This window comes from Rhinopithecus bieti, unplaced genomic scaffold, assembly GCF_001698545.2.
Source record: "Rhinopithecus bieti isolate Rb0 unplaced genomic scaffold, ASM169854v2 scaffold_19723, whole genome shotgun sequence".
Lineage (NCBI taxonomy): Eukaryota > Metazoa > Chordata > Mammalia > Primates > Cercopithecidae > Rhinopithecus > Rhinopithecus bieti.
In genome coordinates, this window is record NW_016809579.1 from 1013166 (window position 1) to 1026591 (window position 13426).

A 13426-nucleotide genomic window follows, 5' to 3' on the forward strand; every position below is an offset into this window, starting at 1 on the left:
GAGGGGCAGAGGGAGGAGGGGTAGGAGGGGCAGAGGGAGGAGGGGTGGGAGCCCCAGACAGCAACGCTCTGGGATCAGTGGGACCTTGGGTTCTAGGTGTGTCTGGCAGGCCCCTCCTTACTCTACCTCGCTCAGCCTCTGGATGGAGATGCTAGCCACAGTTGGGCTCTGCCCCTAACGGCTGCAGATGTGGCGGGTATGGGCTGCTGTCCTGTGGGGCCTCTGAACAGAGCCCAGGGCCTCTGCCAATCATGACTCCTTGCTTTCAGCTGGACCTACAAGCCCTGCAGGACAGAGACTGACAGTGTGCTGTCATCGCCATGAATAGGGTACGTGTCTATGGGATTCTCCTGGCACTGCTGTCCCCCAGAATGGTAGGGTGGCCTCTGTTCATTTCAAATCAGTCAGAGGTAGCTGAGCCTCAGCCAGCATCTGACATGGAGCCTGGCTGGAGGAAGGAGGGCCCCCGAAGAGCAGAATCGCCATGCACGGGAATCGTCATTCACTGGCTGGGATGCAGTTGCAAGCCAGGCCCTGAGCATCCCTCCTCAAACGAAGGTCTCATGACACCACCAGGACAGGTGGTGCCTCCACTCGGCGACCTGGGGGCTGCCTGTAGAAACGGAGACTTCTGATTTGTCTTTAGGTACCCCAGAAAGGTTTAGACCTTAAAAGCAATGACACACCCAAAAAGACCTGGGTATAAACGGTAAAATGTTAGAGTAATAGAAAAACCCAAGAATCAAATACTGTCTTAATTTTTGTTACTAAGGAAAGAGAGGCACAGTGCACCTATAGTCTCAACTACTCTGGAGGCTGAGCCAGGAGAATCACTGCAGCCCAAGAGTTTATGAGTACAGCCTGGGCAACACAGCAAGATCCTGTATCTAAAAAAAAGCCCAAGTAAGCAAGAGAAGCAGCAGGGATTTTAGGAGGTGATTCTGCAGAAACCAGTCCTTTACACCATCTTCAACAATCCTGGCTGTCGCTGAAGTAGACTAGGGGATTCCCTGAGGGGCAGCCCTACCTCATGCTGAGACCTCTGCATGCCTTGGGAGTGGAAATATTTGATGAGACTCCAAGGGGCCCTTGGGACCTTGGGCTTTGACGACCAGAAGGATCAGAGGACTGTGCCCCTTCTCCCCACTATAGACTGAAGTAAAGCTCTCGGTCAAGTTCAACAACAGGGAGTTCAGCTTGAAGAGGATGCCGTCCCAAAAACAGACAGGGGTCTTCGGAGTCAAGGTTGCTGTGGTCACCAAGTGAGTGGGGACGGGCTTGGGCTCATGCACTGAGAGTGCCTGTCTCTTCAGCTGTTTCTGCAGAGAAGAGCATGTGTGGGTCTCTCCTCTCTATGCATGGCCGCTGCACGGTGAGGTCAGGCCCCAGGGAACACGTGGTGTGTTCAGCTACCTCCTGTGTTTACTCAAAATCAGCTCAGGAATGTCCTTGCTGCCTTGCTCAGAAGCAGTAGGCTGGCTCCAGGAACTGCCTGAGTGCAGGGTTTTCTGCCCTCACTTGGAATTTGTCATGGTCCCAGGTTCCTGTTGAATGGCCGTAACCCCTGCCCCTTTGTCATGAGTCAGTTGCCAAGAGAAACTTGTTTGGTTTGAGAGCGGTTCTTGCAGACACAGACCACTTCCTCCGAGAATTCATTTGCTTCCCCAGGATGGAATCCAGCTGGGCCTATGAACTTCCTGGTCATGTGGGCCGGGGCCTCCATCAATCATACCCTGGACTCCTTTCTGTGTCTAAACAGCACGCCCCACCCCCAACTGCACGGCAGCTCCACCCCCAGCTGCATGGCAGCCACTTGCGTAGCACTCTGGGAGGGCTCTGGGCATGAGCAGCGAGGACTCCAGCAGCAGCTCCCCCAAATAAGCACTGCTAATGAGGGTGGCTTGAGAAGCAGCTTTGATGTGCTCCTAAATCCAGTTGCAAAAGAGAACTAAAGTTAAGGCCTCAGCACAGCACTCACTTTGAAGTATTCTTACTCTATGTCCTGTGTGGCGGTGTTGGAATTGTTCATTGCTAAGACTCAGGAGTAAAGCAGTTAGCATCACAGGACTTGGAGCACTGGTGCTGAGGCAACCCTTCAGTCATTCGTCGGATGTGTGTTAAGGCCCAGGGCAGGGGTCAGGGATTCTCCTCTCTCATAGCACGTGGGTGGCAGGACCAACACCAGGTCTGATCCCCCAGCTGGGAGCACAGGCTGCTAACCCCAGGCCTGGAATCTGTCAGATGCCCTTCCTGTGCTGACTTTACTTAGACAGGCCTCCTGATCTTCCCGAAAAGATAATGTGTAGCGACTCGGAGGGGTTCTGGCTGCTTGAAAAGTTCCTGAGAAAGTACATGCAATGAGGACAGAGCTTGCAGAGGGAGCACAGGCATGTATAAGGCTCTGTGTACAGCCCCACACCTGGGTACCTTCATCACCATCCTCACCTCCGGGTATGCAGAGAGGGGGCAGGTCTCCTGTGTTGTGGCCCAAGCAGGGCTGTCAGGACACTGAGAACATTTCCTCCTCCCGCAGGAGAGAGAGGTCCAAGGTGCCCTACATCGTACGCCAGTGTGTGGAGAAGATCGAGCGCCAAGGCACGGAGGAGGTGGGCATCTACCGCGTGTCCGGAGTGGCCACGGACATCCAGGCACTGAAGGCAGCCTTCAATGTCAGTGTCGGCCTGCACAGGGCGGGATGGAGGTGTGGGCGGTGGTGTCCGTGATGTTATCTCAGCGCACTCCATGGCCCGGGCATGTCATATCCTTCTTTTCGTCTTTTCTTCATTTACTGTTTTATTATTTTTTTAAAAAAGAAGACAAGAAGACAAGAGTTGTAGAAAAGCTTCTATAGAAGCCAGTTTTACACCATCGTACCCACTCATGCCACTTGCTGGGGTGAACCAGGGGCTTCTGCAGGGCCTTGGCCTTCCTGNTGTGGCCACCTGAGGGCGCCCCAAGCCAGTGTATCTGAGTCCAGGCCTGGCCCTGGGAGACAGAGTGAAGGGAGTGGTTTTTATGAGCTTAATTTATAGAGTTTAAAAGGTTTCTACTGGATCACTTGTCAAGATGCTCCCTCTCCGGGGAGAAGGGAACGTGACCGGATTCCCACACTGTTGTATCTTTTTTTTTTTGAGACAGTCTCGCTCTGTCGCCCGGGCTGGAGTGCAGTGGCCAGATCTCAGCTCAATGCAAGCTCTGCCTCCTGGGTTTATGCCATTCTCCTGCCTCAGCCTCCCGAGTAGCTGGGACTATAGGCACCCGTCACCTCGCCTGGCTCATTTTTTGTATTTTTTAGTAGAGACGGGGTTTCACCGGGTTAGCCAGGATGGTCTCGATCTCCTGACCTTGTGATCCACCCGTCTCGGCCTCCCAAAGTGCTGGGATTACAGGCTTGAGCCACCGCGCCCGGCCTCACTGTTGTATCTTGAATAAACGCTGCTGCTTCATCCTGTGGGGCCATGGCCCTGTCCCTGTGTGGGTGGGGCCTCTTCCATTTCTCTGACTTAGAAACCACATTCCATTTAGAACAGGGTTGGAGAGGCTTAGTCAGCACTGGGTAGCTTTTTTGACTCCATTCTTGGCTTTCTTCTTTTTCTTTCCAGAAGGGTTGTTGTGCAGAAATGGGTCTTTTGTTGCCATGTTTGTCCTCCTTGGAAGGCAGCTCCAGGAGGCCTGTGAAATGTCGGGGGACAGGACCCCCGGGGAAGGAGTCCCAGGCTATGCACTTCAGGGCTTGTTCTCCAGGGAGAGTGACCTCATCCCCGGATCCTGACCGCCCTTCCGGCGCACACTCTCCTGTTTGGCTTCCACAGGCCTGGACTTCTCTGGCTTCTCTCTGCCCACACACTCCCTGCCCCAAGTGTCACTGCCCCTGCCCCAGCACAGGTGACTTCATTTCTGGTGACCTGGCTGATCTTCCCTTGCTGTGCTGAGCCCTGGGACAGGGAGGACTCCCACCACACACAGCCCGGTCCTGGGTTCTTACCTGTAGCCACCGCTCTGGCATGAGCCCCTCAGTCTCGGGTGGTTTCTGCTTGGTCTGGGATTTGGTGTTGCTGCTGAATCCAGCCTTTCCACCACCTCCACATAGGCCATGGGTGTTGTCAGCCGCCTCCCTCCTTGGCCTCAGTAGTTCACCCAGCTTACAGGGGAGCTGCCCCAGGCTGGAGATGGGCGTGCAGCCTGGGTCCTACTTGGGTGAGTGCAGGTTGAGTAGACCTGGCTACATCCACTGGGCCACAGGTTACCCTCAGCAATGCCCACATCAGCCGTCAGCCTCCCCAGGAGAGCAAGGCTCACATGACAAAGACTGTCTGTGGCCAGTGAGGAGGCTGAGCCCAGGCAGAATCTTTCTCTTACTCCTGGCATGTGGCTCTGCTTGTGAGCTGCCTGGTCAGCTCTCTCATGGTAAGAGGAGCTTGTCACACGGGCCCCTGCCTGCACTGTGACCCTTCTCAGCTTCTCTCAACAGCTCTGCCTGCAGAGTGTCACCACCACCATGGCCATTTCCCTGACACTGCGAGGGTGTGGGGACGTCCTGGGTAGAGACAGGGCCTGTGGCAGCAGCAGGCTCAGGGGCGTCCTGCACTGGTGGGCTAGGGACCTGGCAGAAACCACACCAAGGGCTGGACAAGGGGACGAGCCTCCACCCTGGCCTCTCCGCAGGCCTCAGCAGCCCCTCCCACAGGCAGAAGGGTCCACACTGGGTTCTGCCCTCCTCACGAGTGCCGTGTGCTGTTCTGCCCAATCTGGTGTCTGCAGGTGAGGCGAGGGCTGCCGCTGGCCCATTTCTATTTTTAGTAGAGATGGGGTTTCTATTAAATAAAGCCACCACATTATTTAAATATAGCAAGAGGCTGGGCGCGGTGGCTCACACCTATAACCTTTGAGAGGATGAGGCAGGCAGATCACCTGAGGTCAACAGTTGGAGACCAGCCTGGCCAATATGGTAAAACCCTGTCTCTACAAATTGAAAAAAATTATCCCTGCGTGGTGGCACGTGCCTGTAGTCCAAGTTACTTGGGAGGCTGAGACATGAGAACCCCTTAAACCCCAGAGGCAGAGGCTGCTGGGGTGAGTGAGCTGAGATGGCGCCACTGCACACTAGCCTGGGTGACAGAGAGAGACTCTGTCTCTAAATAATACACGTGGCTGGGCGTAGTGGCTCACGTCTGTAACCCCAGCACTTTGGGAGGCCAAGGTGGGTAGATCACGAGGTCAGGAGTTCGAGACCAGCCTGGCTAACATGGTAAAACTCTGTCTCTACAAAAAAAAAAAAATGAAAAAATTATACCTGTGTGGTGGCAGGAGCCTGTAGTCCCAGCTACTTGGGAGGCTGAGGTATGAGAATTGCTTGAACCGCGGCGGCAGAGGATGCAGTGAGCTGAGAGGGTGCCACTGCACTCCAGCCTGGGCGACAGAGTGAGACCGTCTCTAAATAAATAAAAAGATAAATGTGGCCAGGTACGGTGCCTTATGCCTGTAATTTGGGAGGCTGAGGTGGGTGGATTACGAGGTCAGGAGTTTGAGACCAGCCTGGTCAAGACAGAGAAACCCCATTTCTGCTAAAAATATAAATTACGTGCGGTGGCCGGCATTTGTAATCCCAGCTACTCAGAACACTGACGCAGGAGAATTGCTTGGACCTGAGAGGTGGAGGTTGCAGTGAGCAGAGATCACGCCACTGCACTCTAGCCTGGGTGATGGAGCAAGACTCTGTCTCAAATAAATAAATAAAATATGGAGCAAGACTCCATCTCAAATAAATGAATGGACACGTGTAATCTTAGCACTTTGGGAGACTAAGACGGGTCAATCACCTGAGGTCAGAAGTTTGAAACCAGCTCCAGCAACATGACAAAACCCCATCTCTACTAAAAATACAAAAATTAGCCAGGTATTGTGATGTGCACCCGTAATCCCAGCTACTTGGGAGGCTGAGGCAGGAGAATTACTTGAACTCAGGTGGTGGAGGTTGCAGTGAGCCCAGATTGCGCCACTGAACTTCAGCCTGGGAGACATAGCGAGACTCTGTCTCAAAAGAAATCAAGAAATAAAATACAAAATAAAAAAAAAAAGTAGTAAGATGGCAGATTCATGCCGCAGAAGTATGCTGGTCCTATCCATGTAGTGAGGGCTGATTTCATAAACAAAGTCACAAGAACTTTTATACCCACCCCTGAAAGAAAGCCCCGATTGCCTTCCCAAGAAGCAGTACATGGACTGACACATGGGCTGTCCCAAACAGCTCTGGAAAGGTAAACAGAAAACAGAAAATGACATGCTAAGCCCTTGAGGCCAAAATGCCCTTCCCAAGAGCAGCTGCTAGAAGACAGGGAGCAGGATCAGGCTGGGGGTCATTTCTGGGTGAGGGGGAGAACAGTCAGACCCAGGGCAGGGGTGTTGGAGCCTGGTCCGCCTCACTGGAACAGAAGAGAGCTGCTTCATGATGCTCAGCTGACTGGCAGAGCCTTGCATAACCCAAGTTCTCACGGTACAGAGAGGCCAGCCAGTGCGGGGACAAAGACAGGCACACACTGAAATGTTTTCTTGGAAGACAGGAACCAGTTGCATCTCTCAAATGGGACCAGATTGGAAGGGAGACAAGCTGTTTTGGGCAACCAAGGCCACTTCTGGGTGAGCTCACAAACTAGATGGTGCCGAGGGCCCTGGACCTGGCAACTGGACTGGACATCACACAGCCCTGTATTCCAGGAAACGGCATCTCAGCCCTTGTCTGGCCAGTTCTCCAAAAGAACCATCCACAGGCCATTTTTCCATTCCCCTCCTATGCACAGACTGGGCCGGGCCTGACCAGAAACTCCCCCTTAGGGTTTTCAGTCACTGCCAAAACTTGAGCCCAGCAGTGAGGATGTGATGTTAAAATGTGGCTCTGGGCCAGGCGGTGGCTCATCCTTGTCAATTCAGCCAGTGCTTTTGGGAGGCTGAGTTGGGAGGATAGTTGAGGTCAGCAGTTCAAGGCCAACCTGAGTAACAGAGAGCTCTACAAAGAAATAAAAACAAAAACTAGCCTGCTCTGGTGACGTGCACCTGTAGTCTCAGCTACTCGGAAGGCTGAGGTTGTTTGAGCCCAGGAGTTCAAAGTTGCATCTTTTATGGTGCCACTGTATTCCAACATGAAAGACAGAGTGAGAACATGTCTTGAAAAAAGGAACAAACAAACTTGGCCTAAAAGAAACATACCTGAAAATGGCCGGGCTGGCCCCAGTGCCTCACGCCTGTAATCCCAACACTTTGGGAGGCTGAGGTGGGTGGATTACCTGAGGTCAGGAATTCGAGACCAGTCTGGCCAACATGGTGAAACCCCATCTCTACTAGAAGTACAAAAATTAGCCGGGTGTGGTGGTGGGTGCCTGTAATCCCAGCTATTTGGGAGGCTGAGGCAGGAGAATCACTTGAACTCAAGAGAGGGAGGTAGCAGTGAGCCAAGATCATGCCATTGCACTCCAGCCTTGGTGGCAAGAGCCAGACTCCATCTCAAAAAACAAAAATAAAGAAATAACAGCAAAAAACCCCAACATACCTGAAAATAATAAAAGCTGTATATGACAAAGCCATAGCTAACCTACTACAGAATGGAGAAAAGTTGAAAGCATTTTCCTCTGTAAACAGGAACAAGATGAAGATGCCCATTCTCATCACTCCTATTCGACATCACACAATCGGGCAAGAGAACACAATAAAAGGCATCCACATTGGAAAAGAGGACATCAAATATCCTTGTCTGATGAAGATGTGATCTTGGATTTAGAAACATACAAAGGCTCCACCAGAAAACTCCTAGACTTGATAAATAAATTAATATGGTCATTTGCAGGATACAGAATCGACGACGACGACAACAAAAATCAGCAGCATTTCTATACACCAATAATGGTCTGGTTGGGTAATAATTAAGAAGGCAATCCCATTTACGATGGCAACAAAATGGAAAAATGTGTGCCACAGAAGAAATGTTACCAAGGAGGTGAAAGATTTCTACAAGGAAAACTACAAAACACTGAGAAAATGTTTAAGAGGAGAGAAAGAAATGGACAATCATTTCATGCTCATGGTAGGAATTCAGAGCATCAAAATGACCACACTGCCCAAAGCAGTCTAGAGATTCAATACAACCCCTACCAAAATACCAATGTCACCACTCACAGAATTGGAAAGTCCTAAAATTCATAAAAAAGAACCAAAAAAGATCTCAAAGACCCAAAGTCATCCTCAGCAAAAACAGCAAAACTAGAGGCATTCCATTTCACTGCAAATTGCAACTACAAAATGTTTGACAAGTGCATAGTTATCAAAATAGTATAATCCTAGCATAAAACTAGACACTTAGATCAATGGGACAGATAAGAGAACCCAGAAACACAGCCACATATTCACAGCCAATTGATCTTTGACGGAGCCGACCAAAAAAAAAAAACACTGGGGAAAGGACCCCTCTTCAATGAATAGTACTAGGAGGATGGAATAGCCACATGCAGAAGAAAGAAACTGGACTCTTACCTCTCAACATACACAAAAATCACCTCGAGATAGGTACAAGACTTGAACGTAAAATACGAAACTACAAGAATATTAGAAGGAAACTTAGAGAAAACTCTTCTGGACCCCACTCTACGCAAGGAATTTATGACGGGCTCGAAAGCCCAACATGGAGAGGGATGAGCTGGACGATGGCCCATTGGACCTGTGTCCAGCAGAACCCGACAGCACACAAGAGAGCCTTAGAGGCCAGGTTCCTCCTTGCTGTGCCCACGCGGGAAGAGGGGTTGCTAGAGTCAGAAGCCGGCCCAGACTTGCATGTGCAGCCTACCTTGTTTGCAGTGGCACTGGATCCCCGACTTGCAGTTGGGGGTGTCTGCTTAAATAGTCCCCCAAGGATGTGATGGAAAGACAAAAGTGCCACCCAACAGTTGCTCCCTGCGCCAGGTCCCGCAGTCACCATGGATGTGCTCAGCCTGGGGGCTCCCTGGTGTTCAGGCCCCCTCATGCCCCATTGCCATGTGTGGTGCTCGGGGCCTTTCTCTTTGCCCGTTTTCTCCTGAGGGAACTCAGAGCTGCGGCTGCCTCTTTGCTTCCAAAGCCCGTGGGTGTGGCTGCAGGGGTGGAACTGGCTCCAGAAGTGCCAGGCCTTGGGCTTCTCATGCTGCCCTCCATGCTTGCAGCTGGCAAAGAGGGGCAGGAATCAGCGAGGTGACCTGGGCTGAGTCCTAGGGGTGAGAAGAGGTGGCAGGAAGGGGCTCTAAGAAGGAGAACAGGGAGCCTGGTGGTCTGTGCATCTTCCCAGACACAGGAGCTGTAGAGGGAGCCTCTGCAGCAGATGCTAGGGGGCCACTGGGCCCCGGGAGTCTTGGGACTTGTCTCTCTCCTGCTGTGCATCCATGCTCAGTGCTTCAGAAACAGCAGGCAGACCAGAAGTCCCAGTTTCAAGTGAGGACAAAGTGTGGGAAGGCCGGGAGGGTCTGCAGTCCCAGATGGCCTTGGCCTCACCCCGCAGTACACTGTTGTTACACTGGAACGCCACCTCCTTCTCCAGGTCCAAGTCTTCAGCAGTGACCCGGAACCCCAGCTCTAAGGGAGGTGGCAGCATCAGAGGCTGCCCTCGCCTGTGTGGCAGCAGGGGAAACTTGCGTCTATGGGGCCTAGAGGTCTGGGATCTGGGGGAGCCATTCCTAGGGGCGAGTCTCTGCCCTGGTGCTGTATCTGCCACCTTTTCACACTGGGTGTGACCCGAAGGGACAGCCTGAGGCCTGGCCTCACTCACTGTCTTTGAGGAACTGAGGATCAGCTGACAGTGGGATGAGGCTGGCCCCTCCTCCGCTTTAGCCACGGGAAGCCTCCCGTGGAGCTGTAGGAGAGCTGTAGGGAGCTCGAGATTGCATATTCGTTTGGTGGCACGAGCTCGTCCAGGAAGTCTGGGAATCTCTGCTTATATCTGACTTCTGACTTGGGCATGGAAGTCTCTCTGCAGTGGCCCAGGCCTGGGCACAAAAGGAGAGGGGCCTCCAATTGTCCCGCAGGGGCTGGAAATGGCAGACTCTGCATCCTGGGTGACCACGGGGACCCTTCGTGATCATCAGGATTCTCTGGACTACTGGGGTCCTTGTCTGCTCAGGCATCCCTGCCCCGCTCTCCTTAAGGGCCTTCAACAAGATCTTCCCTGGATATGAGTCTGGGGACAGCCGGGTGTTGTGGTCCCAAAGGGTGACTCCCTGCTCTGGGGCCCCACAAAAGATTCCCTTGTGCCTCAGTGGCAGTGCTGAAACTGGAGGACGCCCTGGAATTTGGAGCACTACAGCCTGGGCTTGCCTGTGGTACCTGTGCAATCAAACTGAAGGCCAGAATCAACCAGGAAGGACACAGGGCTTGCAGGATCACAGAAAACCTTCTTGGAGTTGCCTTGACACCACTTGATGCCAAGTGTCGCAGGTTGGTGTAGATGGCCTGCCACTCCGTCGCAGGGCCAGGAGCAAACGGGGAGATCCCACATGCAAAGTCAAACCGTGGGATGGCCTGAACAGGCTCCAGGCAAACTTGAGCCCTACTGCGGTCTCCGCCCCAGGCCGGGACAGGAATAAGGGGCGCAGAGTGCCCAGGTAACCGTCTTCTGGGAGCAGTGGGGTATGGTTGGATGCTCGAATTCTCCCAGAGCTGAGCTCTGAGCGTCCCTCATCAAGCTGCCAACTCGGCCCAAAGCCTAACAAGCAGTTTCTTCTGTTGCTGGGCAATGCACCTTTTAAATCTGGGAGTGGTGCATGTGCAAAGAACAGGTGCGAGTGAAAGAGCGACCTTAACGGATTAGCGCAGCAAGGTACTTGTGCAAGGACCTGCTGGCAATGGCATAGAGGCGGGAACCGTGTGTGTGTTTTGCGGGGGTTGGGGCGCACAATAGAAACTGGAAGGAGAGACGAGCGCACAATGGTCACAGAAAAAACAGGTGCCCACATGACTGCAGAATTTCCGCCGTGGGATCACTGAGGTGTTATACCAAATTCTCCCCAGATCTCCAGAATCTAATAGGCAGGATATAAGCCAAGAGCTGTCAACCTCAGCACTACTGAGATTTGGGGATGGCTAATTCTTTAGGGGAAGAGAGTTGTACATGGTAGGATGTTTAACACTGTCCCTAACCTATACACACCAGATGTCCAAGTCCGTATTATGCAAAATACGCTTTAGTCCCTGTGCGAGCTCTCCTTCAGTTATTCCCTGGAGTCAGGCCTGGCTTGCTGGATTCATTCCTTTGGTGACTCCTTCCACAACAGTCCTCAGAGACCTCATGGATGGAGGTTGTGCTGAGAGCTAGGGCCTCAGAGATCAATCAATCTTCATTCCTTCCCCCCATGCCCAGCAGCTGCACTCAGGCTCAGGGGCAAGGGGACGAACACGTACAGACCTTTGTGCTTTAGGGGGCACAAGCTCCCACGGAGGACTGCTAGCTACTGTGATGCCCTTTGGCTCCAATTACGCTCTGGTGCAGAACTTTCTTCCTGCTCTGATTTAAGCAAAGTCACTCCCCTCGGGCAGGGCCAGGGACCTATCTGTCTTTTCGGACTGTCACACCCCTTCTTGGGGCAGAAACTCTGTGCTATGGCCTGGGAGCTGTGTGGGTTTGGGTTGCTCTGTCCTTCAGCAAATGACTTCCGTGAATGTTTTGTGTACAGTGAGAGCTGTCCTCTAATCAAAAGAGCCAGGTCTCACTTAATGACTTGATTTCAAAGCTGAGGGAAAAAAAATACAAGATGAACGCAAAATATCTTGTTATACAGAGGAAAAGAAGTGCTCACTAAAAGATGGAGCAAGCTGGAAGGACACAGGAGCCCATCTGAAGGAGTTCCCAATGACCAGAACTGAAAGCTTCCTAGCTAGAAAGTGAGTATTGATAGTATTAAATTAGAAGCCATATAATAAAGTAGTATCAGTAAGTCTATATAAATAACTGAATGAATAAACAAGTGTAGAAGAAGGGACCAGTCATCCTTACAGAAGATTTCCAATGGATAAATGTAGAAAGAATGAGGGAAATAGAGAATTACATTGAAGCAAAAAATACAGGAATCACTGTTGTAGACAAGAATCTTCCGAGGAGGCTAAAATCTTTATGCAGAATTCTAAGATGCAGGACACTGACATAACCTCAACATACTGTCTCCGGAGTATGCCTTACCTATTGAAGTTAACCCCAGCCGGGCATGGTGGCTCACACCTGTAATCCTAGCACTTTGGGAGGCCAAAGTGGGTGGTTCACCTAAGGTCAGGAGTTTGAGACCAGCCTGGCCAACATGGTGAAACCCCATCTCCTCTAAAAATGCAAAAACAATTAGTTGTACATGGTGGTGCATGCCTGTAATCCCAGCTACTTGGTAGGCTGAGGCAGGAGAATCACTTGAACCCAGGAGGCAGAGGTTGCAGTGAGCCAATACCGTGCCACTGCACTCAAGTCTGGGCGAGAGAGCGAGACTCCATCTCAAAAAAAAAAAGACTAGGACAAAAATACCTACTTTCAAGGAGTTCACAGTCTCGAGGAAGAAACAGGACATGTAAATGAACAAAATAGGTCCCCATCCTTTATAAATCTACTTTAAAAAACAAAAAACAGGGCAAGTATATGTACAGGATACAATGCAAGCAGAAAGATCCCCAATTCTGCCTTACTTTGGGGAACAAAGTAGGAGGTACACCCCAAAGGTGTGAGAGTAAACACAGGTTCAACTGAAGAACTCTAAGGACTTGGCTAGAATACAGTAGGGCTAGAACACAGAAATGTCAAAGTGAGGACTGGTCGGCAAGGGCCAGAAGACCAGTCAAGCCCTGGACTTCATGTGACACAGGACGGTAATAAAAGCCGTGCAGTCCTACAACCTGATTTGCAGTTCCTAAAGACTAACCTGGGCTGCTGTACTGACGGTACAGAATGGGAGGGTCGGGGATGAGGAAAGCAGAATGGACATCTCCTTCCCTGTAATGTCTCTGCTCTCCCTTAATCTAAGCTTTATATTCAAAATAAAAGTACCACTCTCACTCCACAACTCCCCCAGTATCTGAAAACCACCATGGTGCTTCCCTAAATTGGCCCTTCTTCCAAGTCAGCACCACGCATTCCCCATCCACTCCTCCAGATTTCAGTACCCTGTGTTCACTGGCTTCATAGTTTAACAGGCACCTCGGAAGTGGACACAGATACAAGATCTGGTCTGGCAAGTACAGAGCTCAGCAAGACTATTATTTCCCTCGATCTAGACACTGAGCTGCTCCTACCTTAATCTAAGAAAACAAAAAAAAAAATCTGCTTTTCTAGGAGCTTCCAGAGGCTCATAGTAAGTTCATCATTATCTAACATTTTCAAGTCTTTTTCCACACAAACTTTTGCTAAACTACTTTTCTCTTTTTTCCTTTTTTTTTTTTTTTT

At 51.3% G+C, this 13426-nt stretch overlaps 1 protein-coding gene, 1 pseudogene and 3 gene segments (V, D, J or C); 2 read left to right on the forward strand and 3 right to left on the reverse strand.

Annotated features, from left to right (window-relative positions):
* Positions 1-2768, forward strand: part of LOC108540652 (active breakpoint cluster region-related protein-like) — a 29696-nt gene extending 26928 nt beyond the window's left edge. For 2 of the 3 annotated variants that reach the window (XM_017889785.1, XM_017889787.1), the window contains exon 2: positions 2534-2768. In XM_017889785.1, the coding sequence (XP_017745274.1) occupies positions 2534-2723 (190 nt within the window). In that variant the 3' untranslated portion in view covers positions 2724-2768. Of the gene's footprint in view, positions 1-621; positions 1263-2533 lie in introns of those variants that run through there. The other variant, XM_017889786.1, reaches the window with a different exon arrangement.
* The window catches only part of LOC108540637 (Ig lambda chain V-III region LOI-like), a 286101-nt gene that overhangs the window by 69763 nt on the left and 202912 nt on the right, over positions 1-13426 (reverse strand).
* Positions 1-13426, reverse strand: part of LOC108540636 (Ig lambda chain V-I region BL2-like) — a 574188-nt gene that overhangs the window by 50403 nt on the left and 510359 nt on the right.
* Positions 1-13426, reverse strand: part of LOC108540638 (Ig lambda chain V-I region BL2-like) — a 132269-nt gene that overhangs the window by 44720 nt on the left and 74123 nt on the right.
* On the forward strand, positions 7514-9852 carry LOC108540640 (uncharacterized; annotated as a pseudogene).